Raw genomic sequence first — 15,543 nt, 5'->3', positions numbered from 1 at the left:
CTCTTTTTATTAACCCATACGTTATTAGTTCATTTCTGCTGTTGTACTCAAGATTATCAACTAGGAATCCAGCTCTCCTTCAGAGAGTACTCTTGGTTTATACAAATATACAGGAGAGAAGAATCAGGCTCAATAGCCTCCTCTTAAAATTAATTTAATGTTGAAAACTTTAAAAGTTAGTGATAAATAAGAGTTGCAAGCAACTGATAGAACAGACTTGCTGAGTGGCAGGAATTGAGTTCTAACTGCATGATTCTCAAACCCTTTGATTCTGAGGGTATGTCCACACAGCACACTAAGCCTGGGCTCTGACTCGGGTTTGAGCCCAAACCCTATTTCCGTCCGGAACACACATCAGTCTGACCAGGGTCCTAACACTCTAATAGCAAGGTGGGTGAGAGCCCGAGTCCTGCAGTGACTTGGGGCCATTTTGCAATTTTTCAGTGTGGACGAGGTTTAAAATGAAGAAGCTTGGACACTCAAGACTAGGCTTGGAAACGGAGTCCACAAGCCCAGGTCTCACAGATTCAGGTTTACAATGCAGTGTAGACACAGCCTGTGAGGGCTCAGCCGGGCAAATCTCTGCTCTTGGGCTTTTAATCATGGATATCAAGAAGCTGAGTGGTGTTGAGGCCCATATAAATGCCTTCAAGAGAGGTAGGAATTTGAAACGGGGTTGACAATATCTATTTAAAAAGCTATGTGGTTTCTGTGAAGTAGCATAAGATGGTCCTTCACTTATCCTATACAGTGATATTGGAGCTAGCATTTTAATGCATAGGATGTTTACCCATCATGATTTTATCAGCACTGGTGAGTTTTAGTGCAAGCAGGTTTGAAGTGGAGTAAAAATTCCACCCCTCTAATCGAAGAAATCCGTGTGTGTGGGGATAATGACAGCAGGGAAGTCACCACGATACTTAATGAAGTGTGAATGCCATCCTTTCTGAAGTTGAAAATAACATCTGGATGCAGGCATTGCTTGAATCCAACTGCACAGGACATAAGTAAACACAAACGTTTCTATGAATTATGTGCTCATTATTTCAGCAATTTGAGGAAAGATTATGCCATTGCCTTTTCAGATTCTGGCTTCCTGTGTGCTTAGGCTTTTGCCGTTTTCATCATGTCTTTAGAGTAAATTTGATAGGCACAGGATGTTGCAATAAATCGGATATTGAACCAACAGTCAATTAAAAAAAAATGAACTTAGTTTCTAGGAAAGATGCATCACATCTTCTCACAGGAATCGTACCATATGTCCTAATATCAGTGGAACAATAGATTCAATTATTGGCTTCTGATGGTGCCTTTCAGACATAATAGCAAAATAGAATTTTTGCTATGTTCTGAGCAAAAACTGTATTACTGGCACATTAAAACTGTTCTCTCCTCCCTCCCTGCCCCCCCCCCCCCGGGCAAAAAAAGTCATTTTTTTCATGGCTACTCCTTTAGTGTATTTATGGTGCATGAGTCACCAGGCTTTCTTCTGATTGGATGAAAATTAAACACCCCTGGGACTGTCAGTCAGTTATAGCCATTCTCAGCTTCATTCACAGATTTATTAGCTTGCACACAGAGAAATTCATTCAGAAAACTTCATTCACAAAAACGGCAACACTCTCTTCAGAATTTTGAACAGAAAAATTCTGCTGTAACCTGGCTTTTAAGGAAAAGCTAGAAATGACTCAAGGGCTGGCAAAGAAGCTGCGCAAAGATGATGATGATGAGTCTGGAGATTTGAAGTAAAATTGTGCTGGACCATACAAATATTGAGCGTATTTCTAGATTGCGATGCTGAATGACTTTAAAAACAAGAATTAGCAAGATTTGTATTAAGAACTGCTGACTACATTCAGAGAATTATTTTGCATGTTTTTTAAAATCATATTGTGTGAATAAAGAATGTGCAAATTGCAGAACCATGATTTTTCTTTCCAGTTGCGCAGCTGAATACAAAATGCTAAGAACAGGGCTTGTAAGGTATCTCTTTGGATTCCTGCTAATCTAAAATTGCTTTTGAGATTCTCTCGATCTTGCATTGCTTTCTGTGGAATATTTTTTTTTTTTAGTCTTTTCAGCAGCCGAGGGTTCACAGTTAATGATGCAGGCTATAACAGTGAGTGTTCAAAGCTGAGAATGATTTAGAGGCTTGCTTGCTTGTGGCAGAAGTGATTTTAGATATGGATAGCATCTCTTCAGATTAACCTGCTGTAGCATTGTTATACCTGTGTGTATGTTTCCTTTAGCATAACTTACAGATGACCATGCAGACTTAAGCTATGTTTATTAAGAAAAATAAGCCACGGGTGAAGCAGTCAACAAAAAATATCCAATTGGTGTCTGTTTTTAAAATAGTTTGAATTGCTTAATTTCCATGTCATTTACCTACAAGAAGAAAGCCAATTTATGCAACAGTATCCAGTTACAGAACTTCCAAGGCTATGAGAGAACGCAGTCAGCACAGTCTCAGTGGACACGTACTGTATGTAGGACGATTTAGACACCCAGGAATGCTTCACAGGGCTAAATACAGTCGCTTTAGGGATGATTTTATAACATCATTAGAGGAAGGTACACAAAGTAGTTCTTTAAATATCAAAGGCTCCTCTTCATCTTCTCATTCCTCAACACCTCATTTGCCAGTTGAGGATGTCACCTTGGGGACACAGGACAGCTCTACCACTTTGTGCACTTTGATTCCCCGAATGGCTAATATTAAATTATCCAATCCATCTAATCTGCCTGGTTTTAAAAACTTCTGTCTGGGGACAAAAGAGGTGCCAAGAATTAAACTCACAGAGTGTGTTACAGTTCCAAGCAGCCCAACCTCACCAGAAATCAGTTTAATCAGCTGCCTGCCTACTTCTTATCCACGGCAGGACCCGGACAAACTCGATGTAAATGCAAAACCTCAAGATGACTGCATCTTGCTGGGCTTTGAGTCTGCCCCTCTAAGCAAACAGGACAAACCTCCGGTGCAGAGTGGAGGGGATATTGTGAAGACTGGCATGACCTACTGTGTACGAGTAAGTAGCTTCTCTCAGATTTTCCACTAAAAAGCAAATAATCAAATTGTGTGGGCTTGTGCAACATAACCTTCCTTTCCCCACTTCTTCACTAGGTACTGAAATCACTGGATACGGCATGTTCCCTGTTTCCTGAGGCCTTGTATAAATGACGTGTTGATTATACCAAGGGGAATTAAAGTACATAAGTAATCCAAAGGAGTAATGTAATAGTAGTCTCCAAAAGCATTTCCTTGAAGGTTTATTATAAGAAATGCTCCTTAAGCAGATTAACTGATTTGAAAAAAGAATAAGGAAGTGCATGTTTGAGGGAGGTGAACACTAAATAATTTCTTTATCCCCTTTACAGCAATCCTGCAGCACAAAATCGCAAATGGGTCGTAATGCTGTCATGTTGCTGTAGGTGTGTAATAGTTGCTGAGAATCCTACTGTAAATTGTAGTTCTTTTGCATCATCTCTCCTGGAAACACCAAGGGTGTTTGCTTTCATGCAGCATGTTTTATAGTCCTAAATTGGCATTTGGAATGCGTCGGATTTTCCTAGTACCACCAGTGCATGCGGTAAACCCTTTTATCCGTTTAGGAGCTGTCCATTCATGGAGGATATCTTTCATTTTCAGTGCTGTGCTGGTACTGTTATATTTTGTCTCTCTATTTTTCACTCTCTGGTGGGAAGAAAACCTTGCTGCATGAATGATTCCCTGCAAACTGTATTTTCTGCTTCCCTCCCGCACGGCACACGCATCATTTCTTTTTCTTCTTTCCCAGTGTAGATTTTACAGTTGTTACCCTAATTCTTGCACTGTGAAAAGAACTGACAGTTGCTTCCCAGGGACCTTCGACCCTGACCTTTTCATTTCTTAAGGTTCATCTCCTGTCTAACAGCTTTCCAAAATGGAAGCCTGTCTACATTAGGCACAGAGAAAGCTTTTGCCATGGGAAAATTACAGCAAAATTTTTTTCAAGTTACTTCAGGAATAATGGCGTAAGAGGCTGGGCAAAGTCATGGCTTCCGTACTTTGGTTTGGCATGATTTTTGCTTGACAAATTGGTGATTTCTTATAGCCCTATTATCCTTTAGGTGCGTACAAATTGTTTTATAATTTGTTCCAATATCTTTCTAGGTATCAAAGTTAGGCTGACCAATCTATAATTCTCCTGGTGCTCATTGTTCCCCCTTTAAAAAAAGAAAAAAAAAGATACTATATTTACCCTTCTCCAGTCCTCCAGACCAGTGGTTCTCAAACTAGGGCTGCTGCTTGTTCAGAGAGAGCCCCTGGCGGGCCGGGTGGGTTTGTTTACCTGCCGCGTCTACAGGTTCGGCCGATTGCGGCTCCCACTGGCCGTGGTTTGCCACTCCAGGCCAATGGGAGCCGCAGGAAGCGGCGCGGGCAGAGGGATGTGTTCCAAGTTTTGGCTAGCTCTAGCATCTGGTACAGGCCACTGACAAACCCTGGATGCTGACTTAATGGTCCATGATCTCGGATGGTATAGCAATTTCCATGTTTCTGTGTTCCAAAATATGTTTGGTACTAGATCTTTTAGAGCGTATAGAAGGAAATGTATTTACATATCCTTTTTTTCATGTACTGCCTAATTGGTGTCTTCCTATAGAAAGACTGAGTAGCTAGACAGCATGAACTGTCTATATGTTGTTTGCCAATAGAACGTGTGGGACTGTCCGTATTCATTATAATCAGACTGGGGACTGCACAGTGAGTTACTGTACTATACTTGCTGTTCTCAATTTGATAATTACTGTGGACAAGGCTTGCCAAGAAGTGATTATAACTATGCACAACAGTCACAAAGACAGGCTGGCTATATGTTCTATTCACAACAAGATACAGACTGATGAAAATAGTGTCTTTCCTTAATACCATACAACTCTGAAGGCCCAATCCACAGAGGTTGCTAGGGATCATTTTGCTGACTTCCATGGTCATTGAATCAGGCCATAAAACAGTACTTTAACAGTACTACAACAGCTCAGTCTTTAAATCAATAGTATGAACAGTCTGCAAAATCTTGAATGATTTTGTTAAGCACATGTCTGCAACAAGTCTTATTTACTGGAGTCCCCTATTAAAAATATTGAAGGGGAAATTGTTGGATATTTTAGAATTTAATATTATATAATGTACTAATATCATGTAGTTTACATTTTTTCACAACACTCTTTCTCTTTACCAATATAAGTGCTATTCATCTGATAGCTGTTGGGTTACCTCTATAAAATAAGTTGGGGGTCTCTTGAGTAAGGGGGTTTGCAAGAGTGGCCTTAAGGCAGGAAGTGAGGAATACCATGTCCACTTTGAAGTTTTTCCTGAGAGATCATGCACAGGAGCTTCTCTACCGTACTCCATTTCATGGTGGATAGGTCCATCTATTAGCCAAGATGGTCAGGGATATAACCCCTTGCTCTGGGTGTCCTTAAACTTCTGATTCTGAGAAGCTGGGACTGGACAACAGGGGATGAATCACTTGGTAATTATTCTGTTCTGTTCATTTCCTGTGAACCAGCCGCTATCAGAAGCCAGGATACTGGGCTGACCCAGTATGACTGTTCTCATGTTACCCTGTGCAATCTTGCCTTTACTCACAGGTGATTTCTTACTGAAATCTGCATGAGAAAACTAATGAGAGGATCCAAGTTGTATTATCCAGGTTACATTAGGGGTGTCTGGGGGCAGGGTTTGGTGTATTTTGAGTCAAATCTTAGCTAACTTTATAGGTGTTCCGTACAACATTTTTCTTGTATTATTTTAAAAATAATCAAATTGGCTCCCTACAAAACCATCCCAACCTGGGGATGAGCTCCCATTGAGTATGGGGGAGCACTACCAGCTGCTGGCCCCCCAAAACAAAATAAAAAATATTCAACGCTGCAAAACATTGTAAATTGAGGCTATTTTGGTTCTATATTGTCTTAAAACTCATTCTCTCATTTTGTTTCTTCAGTCATTATGATTTCTGTTACAGTAGTTGCTAAGACTGGGGCCTGGTGGGGCTAGGCACTGGATAGACAGTTGCCCTGCCCCAAAGAGCTCTCACACTAGAGCCCCAATCCTGCAAAGGTTTAAACACCCGCACGACTTTCCATATCTGAGTAGTTCCATTGGCTTCAGTGGGGGACTACTCAGGTGTATAATATTATGCACAGTCTTAAGTCTTTGCAGGTTTGGGGCCAAGGTAGGCAAAGGGTGTGAGAAAGGAAAGCGTGGCCATCCCCACTTGGCAGAGGGGGATTTGCGATTTAAATGATTTGCCAAAGATCACACAGTGAATCTGTGGCAGAGCCAGGAACTGAGCTGCGGTCATGTGACTTGGTGAAAACTGATAAACCCATAACACTCTAGTAATGTAAATGCCAGGATCTGGCCAGAAGCAGGAAAATAACAGGTCACATGCAGTTTTAGTAGCAGCAATGTTTTTATTATGCCTGCAGAGTCTCATGCAGCTAAAGCTCCGGTTTTTGCGGCTTTTTGGAGCTGGAGATGTAGTCCCAAAAGCATGGATTGAGTCACTCAGATATAGGATGGACACACATATGTTTGGCATTTTGCCAAGCCGACCCCCAAAATAAATGAAAAATCCAAGACTCTCCTGGGAAGTAGATTAACTTCCGTGACTCACTGCTTCTCAGTCTCATCTATGAGTCATGAACCAGGATGTATTTTTAGCTCTTTTGCTGTGACAGGCATAGCACTGGGTGCAAGTATTTTATTGTAATATCCATGGCCAAATGAATAAGAACACAGGTGTTTAGCTGAACCACCCCTGTGGGTCAACAGCTTACAGGAACATTGGGTGAAAGGAGCAGGCAGCAGTGGTTGTAACCGCTGATTTAGGAATTCCCATGAGTCCTGCTCCTGTATAGCCTGTCAATGGCGGCCTGGCCCAGTGGCTTATCAATTGTGATTAGTCCTTTGTTTCAGTATTCTTCTCCCTGCGCGAGTAGAAGGTGATGGGAACATGGCAGAAGCAGGTCCATCAGCCCCTCTAAGGAAGGGAGTGACCTATGGCAACTAAACAGCCATTTCTCTGCGATGGCTTGTAAAATGTGGCGGGTGCTGGGCAGTCCTGCTATTTGATAGCCCTAGGGATTAAATTCTTCTATCCACAGAGCAGGTTCGGCCTGGGCAGCGGTAGCGCAAACTTCCTCAGTGCTCTGGTCATGTGTTTCACCCTGACTTGGAGGTACCACTGCTAGCAACGTGCGGCAGGAGGGTAACACAAACTCTGTCCGTGGTCTCTGCTGCGACAGCCAAGAAGAGACGGATAGTATCCTCTCCGATGAACAGAAGTCCATCAAATAGCCATCAACTGTTACCAACTTTAACTCCGTATTGACCGTGTTTACACTGGTACTCAGGTTCTTCACTGTAGCAAGTGGTTTCTAACAGAAAATCGTGCCGCTTAGGCCTTTTACCTCATCTGAAGCTGGTAGCTCAAAGCAGGGCTGAGCTTTGAAAGAATCCGGTTAGGGCTAGAGCCTGCAAAGGGGCCCAGTGCAGCCAGTTGGAAAATACATTTGATTTTCCACAAAAAAAATCTGCAAGTGAATATTTTGTTTTCATTGAAATTTCTCAGCGATTTTTTTAAAATGATTTTTGTCAAAAAATGGGGGGGGGGGAATGCAACCAAAAATAATGCTTTTCTTGGGTAAGTTTCCATTTGGTGAAAGTAATTTTTCATCCCAAAATGTTTTTGCGTTAAAGGATTTTGACTTGCTCTAGTGCTGAGAACCATCTGCTTCCGTTTGGGTTCTAGTCTAGTCTATATGGCTTCTTATTCTGCCCTCAGCCCCGGAGTATCAGAACACCTGCCAGTAGTGCATGAAGCAACCTAACATCTGTCACACATGGTTCATGCTTTCTCTGGCTCATCCTCTCCCTAGGGGGAGAATTGTGGATGTAGTGCAGTGTTTTGTTTGCTCTGTTGGATTTTGTTTGGGGTTGGAAGGTGTTCAGAGTTTTGCAGGAGAAACTCAGCACCCTGCAGGTTGGGGAACAGGCAGTTAAAGAATTTCTGGAGGAACGAAAAACCTGGGGCAGAACTGAAAGGTTCAGCTGGTCATTAGCAGCCTGATGTGGTGGCTGATAATGACGACATAAACCAGAAAACTGAAAGAAGAAGAAGAAAGAACAAAACCAAACCTCAAACCACCACCTTTCTGAATTGACGAAAATAGAATTTTGAACTGTGTGTTGCTATGGTTAGAGTTTTGTTGACGGTACCTGACCCTTTCTAACAGTTAGACCAATACGTAAACCAACAGGAGGACAAGGCTGTCACTGGAGCAATCAGGCTTGGTACAGTGACTACCAGAGCTTGTTATTTATGGCTTTGTGACCGTTTCCTTAGCCTTTGGCTCCACTAAAAGTTCAGAGGCGCATCATAAAAAACAAAGGTTTCCGAGTAGCAGCCGTGTTAGTCTGTATTCGCAAAAAGAAAAGGAGGACTTGGGGCACCTTAGAGACTAACCAATTTATCTGAGCATGAGCTTTCATGAGCTACAGCTCACTTCATCGGATGCATACTGTGGAAAGTGTAGAAGATCTTATTATATACACACAAAAAGTCCACAGTATGCATCCGATGAAGTGAGCTGTAGCTCACGAAAGCTCATGCTCAAATAAATTGCTTAGTCTCTAAGGTGCCACAAGCATAAAAAACAAACAAACCCAACAGTTGTATGAAGAAGCTTAACCCCACTACACATGAGCTGCAGAGATCAGAGTTTGTTCAAGCACACTGGGGATGGGGACACTGCGATCGGAGCACCCCCAGGTGACATAGCCCTGTGAGTGAGGCAGTCCCAAACACAGGACACCATTACCCAGAAAGGGGAGGAAGAGGCAGGCGTGGGAAACTCAGAAACTTTTTCTAGTTCAAAAGCTCCTTGTTAGAGCAATGCTGGGTACGGAAGTATTTGAATCAGAGTAGCATTGTTGGCATGCTTTTTTGCATTCAGTACAAATGTTTATGATGCTTTCTTTCCCCACGCAGCTACATTATGTTTATAGTGAATTGAACTTAAGGTCAGTACTTAAACTCATATACATTGGATACAAAGCTATTTGGTAGCAGCATAATACAGGACTGTTTTCATTGAAAGCACAGAGTGCCAATTCCTGGCTAGTCAGCCTTTGGATCTGCAGGGGCTGACACTGACCGAAGAGTGGGTCACCTCTGTTAACTAATAAGTAAAACTGTAAAGCTTCAGCTGAATGGTTTAATTTGAAGCACGGCATTTTGCTCGCTGTCTCACTTATTTAGGTGAATCAGTGCAGTCGTTCAAACTAGTACTGGAAGCATTAGCTGTGTTAAGGAAAGGCAAGGCAGGAGCCTTGGAGCTGTAGTTGAAGGGGTCATCAAAGTCACATAACCTATGTTGCTGCATCCTGGCACCTCCTCCCACGCAACCTTTCATCCTGCTTTTCATTGACTCTGCATCATACTGTTGTAACTAGAAGGGAAAAGATTCCACCTTTATCTTCCCCAGCTCGGTTACACAAGAATTGTTCCCAAATCAGCTTCGGCATAAGGATGTCTAGACCCCGCTATCCAGGATTACCCTCCCCCACCCAATACAGGGAGTTGGGGGTTATTCTCACACCCATACCTGTTGGAAGAGTTGTTGGCCTCTCCTTTAGCAAGGAACAATCCTCTCTAGCACATACTATCAAATCCTGTCCCTCAAACCTGAAAGAGGGACTACCATGTATGTACCTGACCCTGCCTCACTGAAGTCAATGGGAACTTTACTATTGACCTCTGTGGGCTTTGGATCGAGCCCTAATTGCAGAAGTCATGTTCTTAGCCTAGGGCTCAAATTTAGTTATGGTGATTTTCCTTAGGCAGAGTATTTCTGTAGTCAGGACAGTACATTATCTGCATTCTCTGCTGTTCTTGCTCTGTGCAGTACCCTTGATTCAGCTTTGATTCTCTCTACTGCTTTCCTTTGGCCTTTGAGTCTTAGTGACAAGTACCCTCCTTCTACAGCTTTGGAAATCAAGAATCAAGCTGCTATTGGCATATTCAGATGCTACATCAGCTGTTTAGGTCAAAAGTTTGCATACAAGTAACTGGCCCTTATACTTGTATCTTTTATTACAACAACCTTGAGTAAGCTAATTGCTCTGGCCTATTTCATTTACATTTTTTTACTCAGTCAATTATTGTGGCATGAAAACACCTTCCAAATTTAGACTTAAACCATCTTGTAGTTGGGATTTTCTTTCCATTCATCCTGCAGGGGGAAAAACAGCATGGGTAGCTTGCTAGAAATATATATATTACGAATAATTTAAAGTGCTCTGCTCTGTGTTTGGGAAGATCGGGTTGAAAAAGTTTCTTGCTTTTCAGCTGGACCATGGTAAGGTGTATAATAGCTCTGAGCGCCGATGGGAGAGACCACAGTCCCCATGGGCCCCTGAGAAAGGCCTGTCTCCTCAGCAAACGTCCTCACCCTGGCAGTAGATGGTTTGATTATTTTTGAGGACTGGAGCTGTTGACAGTATTGAGGTCCTGGACAGTGAAGTGGCCTTTTAAGTATCCTAAGCCATGACCATTTATAGCATGGAAAGAAGGACCAAACATCAAATGTAACATTGTTTTCTATTCAGGTACAATGTAGAGACCAGAGCTCCAGGGCAACATGCTCTTGGTAACCTATGAAGCTATGTGGGTCTGCTGCAGCATCGTGCAGTAGCTGCAGTTTTCTAGGGGCTGATGCTTTCAAGCCTAAATAAATTGTATGGCCAGCATTATCATTAATACGTGATCATCAGCAAGGATGGGATGTGTCTCTGGGAATCCTGCTTTATTCAAGACCTGGGTCAACAAGGAGCCCAGAACTCCTAAATTGCACATTGTCTTGACAATTTGTGGAACTCTGACTTTGTCAATTTGTGGCCTCACCAAGATGGCAAACTCTTCTTCAAGCATAACCATTCTACCTTGCTAGGGTTTAACATCTGCCAGCCCTTCTTCATCTGGCTGCTGATCTCAGCCAGTCACTGAGGAACTGGAGGAAAGCACATTTCCAAGATTTAACTTTGAATTGGTGTAGAAGTAGCACATTCCATTGTAATTTCTAAAGGTGCCTCTGCCCCAGGCTGTTGTTCAAGTAGACATCCTTTCTTCTAGCCAACCCTGCTGGGATTTTAACTATTTTCTTAACCCAGGAGCGTTGGTACTGAAAGTTTTATATGCAGAAGTGTATTATAACATGGGAAAGAGTATATAGAATATTATAACTTATACTACAAGGTATTTTATTACACCACTAGGATGAGGATATCATACTCACAAGGGCTTGATCCCACTCCTTCTGATTCCTGAAACACTTACACCAGATGCTAGACTGGCTAATCCCATGCCTATGCCCTATTTTAAAATAAAAAGGGGGAAGCCAGGAGAATGCTGGCCTGTGCAAACCTTTGGCAGTCTCCGACTCCAACCAAACTCCTTCCATACCCAAGGTGGCTATTTCATGGAGCCACTGCTTCCACCTCCACTTCCAAACTGAGTCAGACAGCGATTCTTCACTGCTGAGGTAACTCAGGTGATTTGCACCTGGGTTTAACCTAGCATGAGTCTGAGCAGCTACAATGCAAAGCCCTACCAAAGTTACTTGTTACTCCGTCCTTCTTACTGCTGCACTCCCATGAGAGTATCATTAGGCCTTCTCAGGACATATTCCATGGTTCCCTGTGGTACAGTAATCTGAGTGGCTCAATTATTCTTTCCCAGTGAAATGTGGGAGATTTGCCCATCCTTCTGGGTGCATGAAGGGATTGTGGGAAGGCAGTGGGTGACTACTGGCATTCAGATGAGTGAGCCTGCATCCTCACTGCAAAGTGGTTACCAGCCTGAGCGAAAGCAGAACCCAGGCTCTTGCCCACTTCCCCATCCACGCCAGCTAGCCCAGTTTGCAAGCACCAGTAAACTCAGGTGAGGGGGTTTTGTGGGAGGGGGTACAAGAGGGTAGTTAGGGCAACACTTGGGTAAGACCCCCCGCCCTACCTAGGTACTTGGGTGGCTAGCCCATCCCGCTACTCATGCCATGGCAGCTACACTTCTACTGGTACTGCACTACTCAATCAGCGCTAGTGTGGGTATGTCTACCTGCACTAGAAGTGACACCTCCAGCTCCAGTGTAGACAGACCCGAAGTCAAAGGCATCACACTTTTTACTTCCTAGGGCAGTCTCTTTTGCTTTATTTTAGCAGGGGTTCCAGTCTCCTTTAAGTCCCTTTTTGATTGCTCCACAGGTCTCTTCTTCAGCACAAGTTCCTGAATACTGGGGCACAGCCTTCCATTTCCCTCCCATTCCCGTTGATCAGCTTCTCCCATTCTCTTTGACCGGCTTCTCCTGGACCCTGGCCACTATCTTCTTTCTACACTTTTCCCTGCTCTTTTCCCCCTGAGATTTGGAGATTCAGACTTTATTGATCATGTATCTTCAGGTCACTCATGGACAGTAAACAAATCAGGGAACTGAGGAAGCTGCCATATTAATGCATTTCCTCTACCCAGGTTTTAAGTAAGGAGTCATCTTTTGTGAATCAGCTCAGCTCCAGTCAGGGTAATTTATTGCGAAAACCTAGTATTGATTTTTTTCATCTTTGCTTAGAGTAGCTTCCCACGCATCTGTTCAGAATGCAAGGGTGAATTTACTCATCATCATATGATCCCAGCATATGACTCACTCCCTCCTCTGAATCTTTCGTTTCATCCAAGGAAGCAGAGTGTCGCCGGCCAGCTCACTGAATTTCTGTTCCTAAGAGAAAATGGAGTTTAAAAACTGTGCCTGAAAACAGACTTTTACAATACTTTTCTGAGCAACATGCTTAGCTACTCCCCTTCTCATTAGTTAGCTCTTACGAAGGAACACCCCATTCTCCATAAATGCTGCAATGTATAACTCAGATTTTTACTTCCTTTAATTTTTAAATCACAGCCCTACAGGACGATGTCACAGTTTCCAACAGCAGAAATACCACTTTGTACAATTAAAAAACAGAACAAAACTTGGGTACGCTAAAAATATTTCTGTAACAGTAATTTCAGAAATCCTCAAGCTAGTGTCAGCTGTAGCTTCTGTGAGAATATTCCATAATCTCCTTACTTTAGTTCTTTTCATTCACCAAACAGAGGCTTTAATTCAGGAAGAGACAGTCATGTGGCTAACTCACCGGAAGAACATGCAACTGTACTGTATTTGCTTTTTTTTGTCCCTGTTGCTGCCTGATTGCGTACTTCCGGTTCCAAATGAGGTGTGTGGTTGACCGGTCAGTTTGTAACTCAGGTGTCTGTGTCTGTAACTCTGAGGTTCTACTGTACATGTTTTGGAGTGAAGTAATATCAGTCAGTGGCTTTGACTTACATACTGTACTGAGCTAGAAATGTCCATAGGTTCGTATGTAACCATCAAAGAATCCCTAGGCTAATACATCCTGAGATTCCACATAGGTTCTGATTGACAGTTCTTTGTTTCACCCCTACCCCTGTACAAAGCCCATATGAATCAGCTTTGTTGCAGGAAATCAAGTGTGTACTGTAGATTGGAGGGGACAGAATTCATCCACTGATCTAGGGGCAGGCTGGTGCTCTATGATACAGTCCCTCCACACCTGCTGCTGGGGACTGGAATACCAGCCACTGCTCTCCCAACACCCTATATGCGGGTTGCCAGCCACTGAATCTGCACAGGTGTGGATCCAAAGGCCCTTCCTCTTGTACTCACCAATACTTCCCTCCATGCTGTCCTATTTGGAGTGACATGCAGTTCCCTGCCTGGCCATTCTGCAGGACAGTCCTAAGGCATATGGCCCTTCTGCTAATGTATAAATGTCACCACTGCCTTTCACACATCCCTCATGGTCCAGTGGTAAACCTAGTGGACTGTCACAAACTGAAATAAGATAACCAATGATAAGTAGGGTCGAGGAGAGGGAGGTGGTTAGATTTTTGTGTGTGGCAATTGCCCTGCCTCCTTTTAATGTTATGTTGTTTACAATCCTTGTTTCATCAGTTACATTATTCAATCAAATAAAATATATATTGATGAGTAGATTTGAAAACAGTTGTACAAATGTTTCTACATCTATTTAATGTCCTTAAAGGGCCAAAATTATGTCTGCACCCAGTTGTGACCCTCTTTCTGTTTTTCAAGGTGTTCTTTTAAATAGCTGTGATTTTTTTTTTGATTTTTTTTTTTTTTTTTTGCTCTCCATTTCTACTCTAGTACATGGGCTGTATAGAAGTGTTGCAGTCAATGAGGTCTCTGGACTTTGGCACCAGGACACAAGTCACCAGGTAAGTGGTGGGCGACTGACATCCAGCTTAATACAAAGCCTGAATGTTAATTGCTACACAAAGCCTTAGATGTGGGTTTTCTCTTCAGACTCCTGTGTTTTCTCACATGGTGATCTAAAATATCTGACCATCGCAATAGGGTGTGTCTGCACTAGAAAATAATCTGTGTTCATCACCACCACCACACAGAGTCCCCATCCTGAGGTCCCTCCTCTTTCACGCTTGGTTTTGGATGCAGATGAGACCAAAATGTGTTCAATATCCGAGATGGAATGTGCGATTGGTCCCTCTGTCTAGCAAGGTCCCAGTCTTGAATTCTTTATTAGGTGTGTAGCATTGCTTGGCCCAGTTTACACGAGCAGCCAAGCAGGGCTGAACATGGAGTCTGAGAAGAGTTAGGCTGGACAATGGGTATGAAACACTGTCCATTTTCTAGTGCATAGCAGGCCTTAATTTCCAGGCTTCAGATCAGCAAAAGTTTGTTCCTAGATACTAAACCTCTGGGTTTGGCCAATAATAAAAAACCACCATGTTATCACTCCTCAGGGTTCAGTAGAGTTCCCTTAGGGCTGCTTAAATGTGAAATACTTTGTGTTATATTATCTTTGTAAGTTTGTAACTTCCTCTACAGATCAAGTGGATGGGTGTTGATATTCAGTCTTCTGGAGTAAGGCATTAGTGTTTTTAATAAGATACTGTGACAGGACTGGGAAGGGCCAGAATTTCCTTTCCTTTATTTTTCATTTACCTATCTGTGAAGTCCATGTTACTCTATATTTGTGTGTGAGTGTATATAAGTGTGTGAGTGCACATGTTTGAGGTTCAAAATAAATGCTACTTTTCCCTTTCAAAAGAAACTCCTTATCGGGAAGTAGCATGGCTCATGTAAAGCCCTTTAACAGCTGGGGTTAGATTCTATGCTGCCCCATGCAGGAGGCACAGCCTAGGTGTGTGCGGACAGGTAGCTCTATGCCCACCCAACCTTTGCCCCTCTAGGGGTTATCTACATTACCCACAGGATTGACGGGCAACGATCGATCCAGCCAGGGGTCGATTTATCGTGTCTAGTTTAGACACGATAAATTGACTGCTGAGCGCTCTCCCGTCGACTCCTGTACTCCACCTGAGCGAGAGGTGCAGGCGGAGTCGACGGGGGAACAGCAGCAGTCGACCCTCCACGGTGAGT

The 15,543-nt window shown here is 43.0% G+C and overlaps 1 protein-coding gene across 2 annotated transcripts in view; it reads left to right on the top strand.

Moving 5' to 3' along the window:
* The first annotated feature begins 1,414 nt into the window (after positions 1 to 1,414).
* Positions 1,415 to 15,543, top strand: part of SHC4 (SHC adaptor protein 4) — a 51,432-nt gene continuing 37,303 nt past the window's right edge. For both annotated transcript variants that reach the window (XM_073303952.1, XM_073303953.1), the window contains exons 1-2: positions 1,415 to 3,029; positions 14,287 to 14,357. In XM_073303952.1, the coding sequence (XP_073160053.1) occupies positions 2,445 to 3,029; positions 14,287 to 14,357 (656 nt within the window). In that variant the 5' untranslated portion in view covers positions 1,415 to 2,444. The remainder of the gene's footprint in view (positions 3,030 to 14,286; positions 14,358 to 15,543) is intronic.

Source organism: Lepidochelys kempii, chromosome 10 (assembly GCF_965140265.1).
Source record: "Lepidochelys kempii isolate rLepKem1 chromosome 10, rLepKem1.hap2, whole genome shotgun sequence".
Classification (NCBI taxonomy): domain Eukaryota; kingdom Metazoa; phylum Chordata; order Testudines; family Cheloniidae; genus Lepidochelys; species Lepidochelys kempii.
Note: the sequence above shows the minus strand (reverse complement) of the source record. Positions and strands in the feature narration are given on the sequence as shown.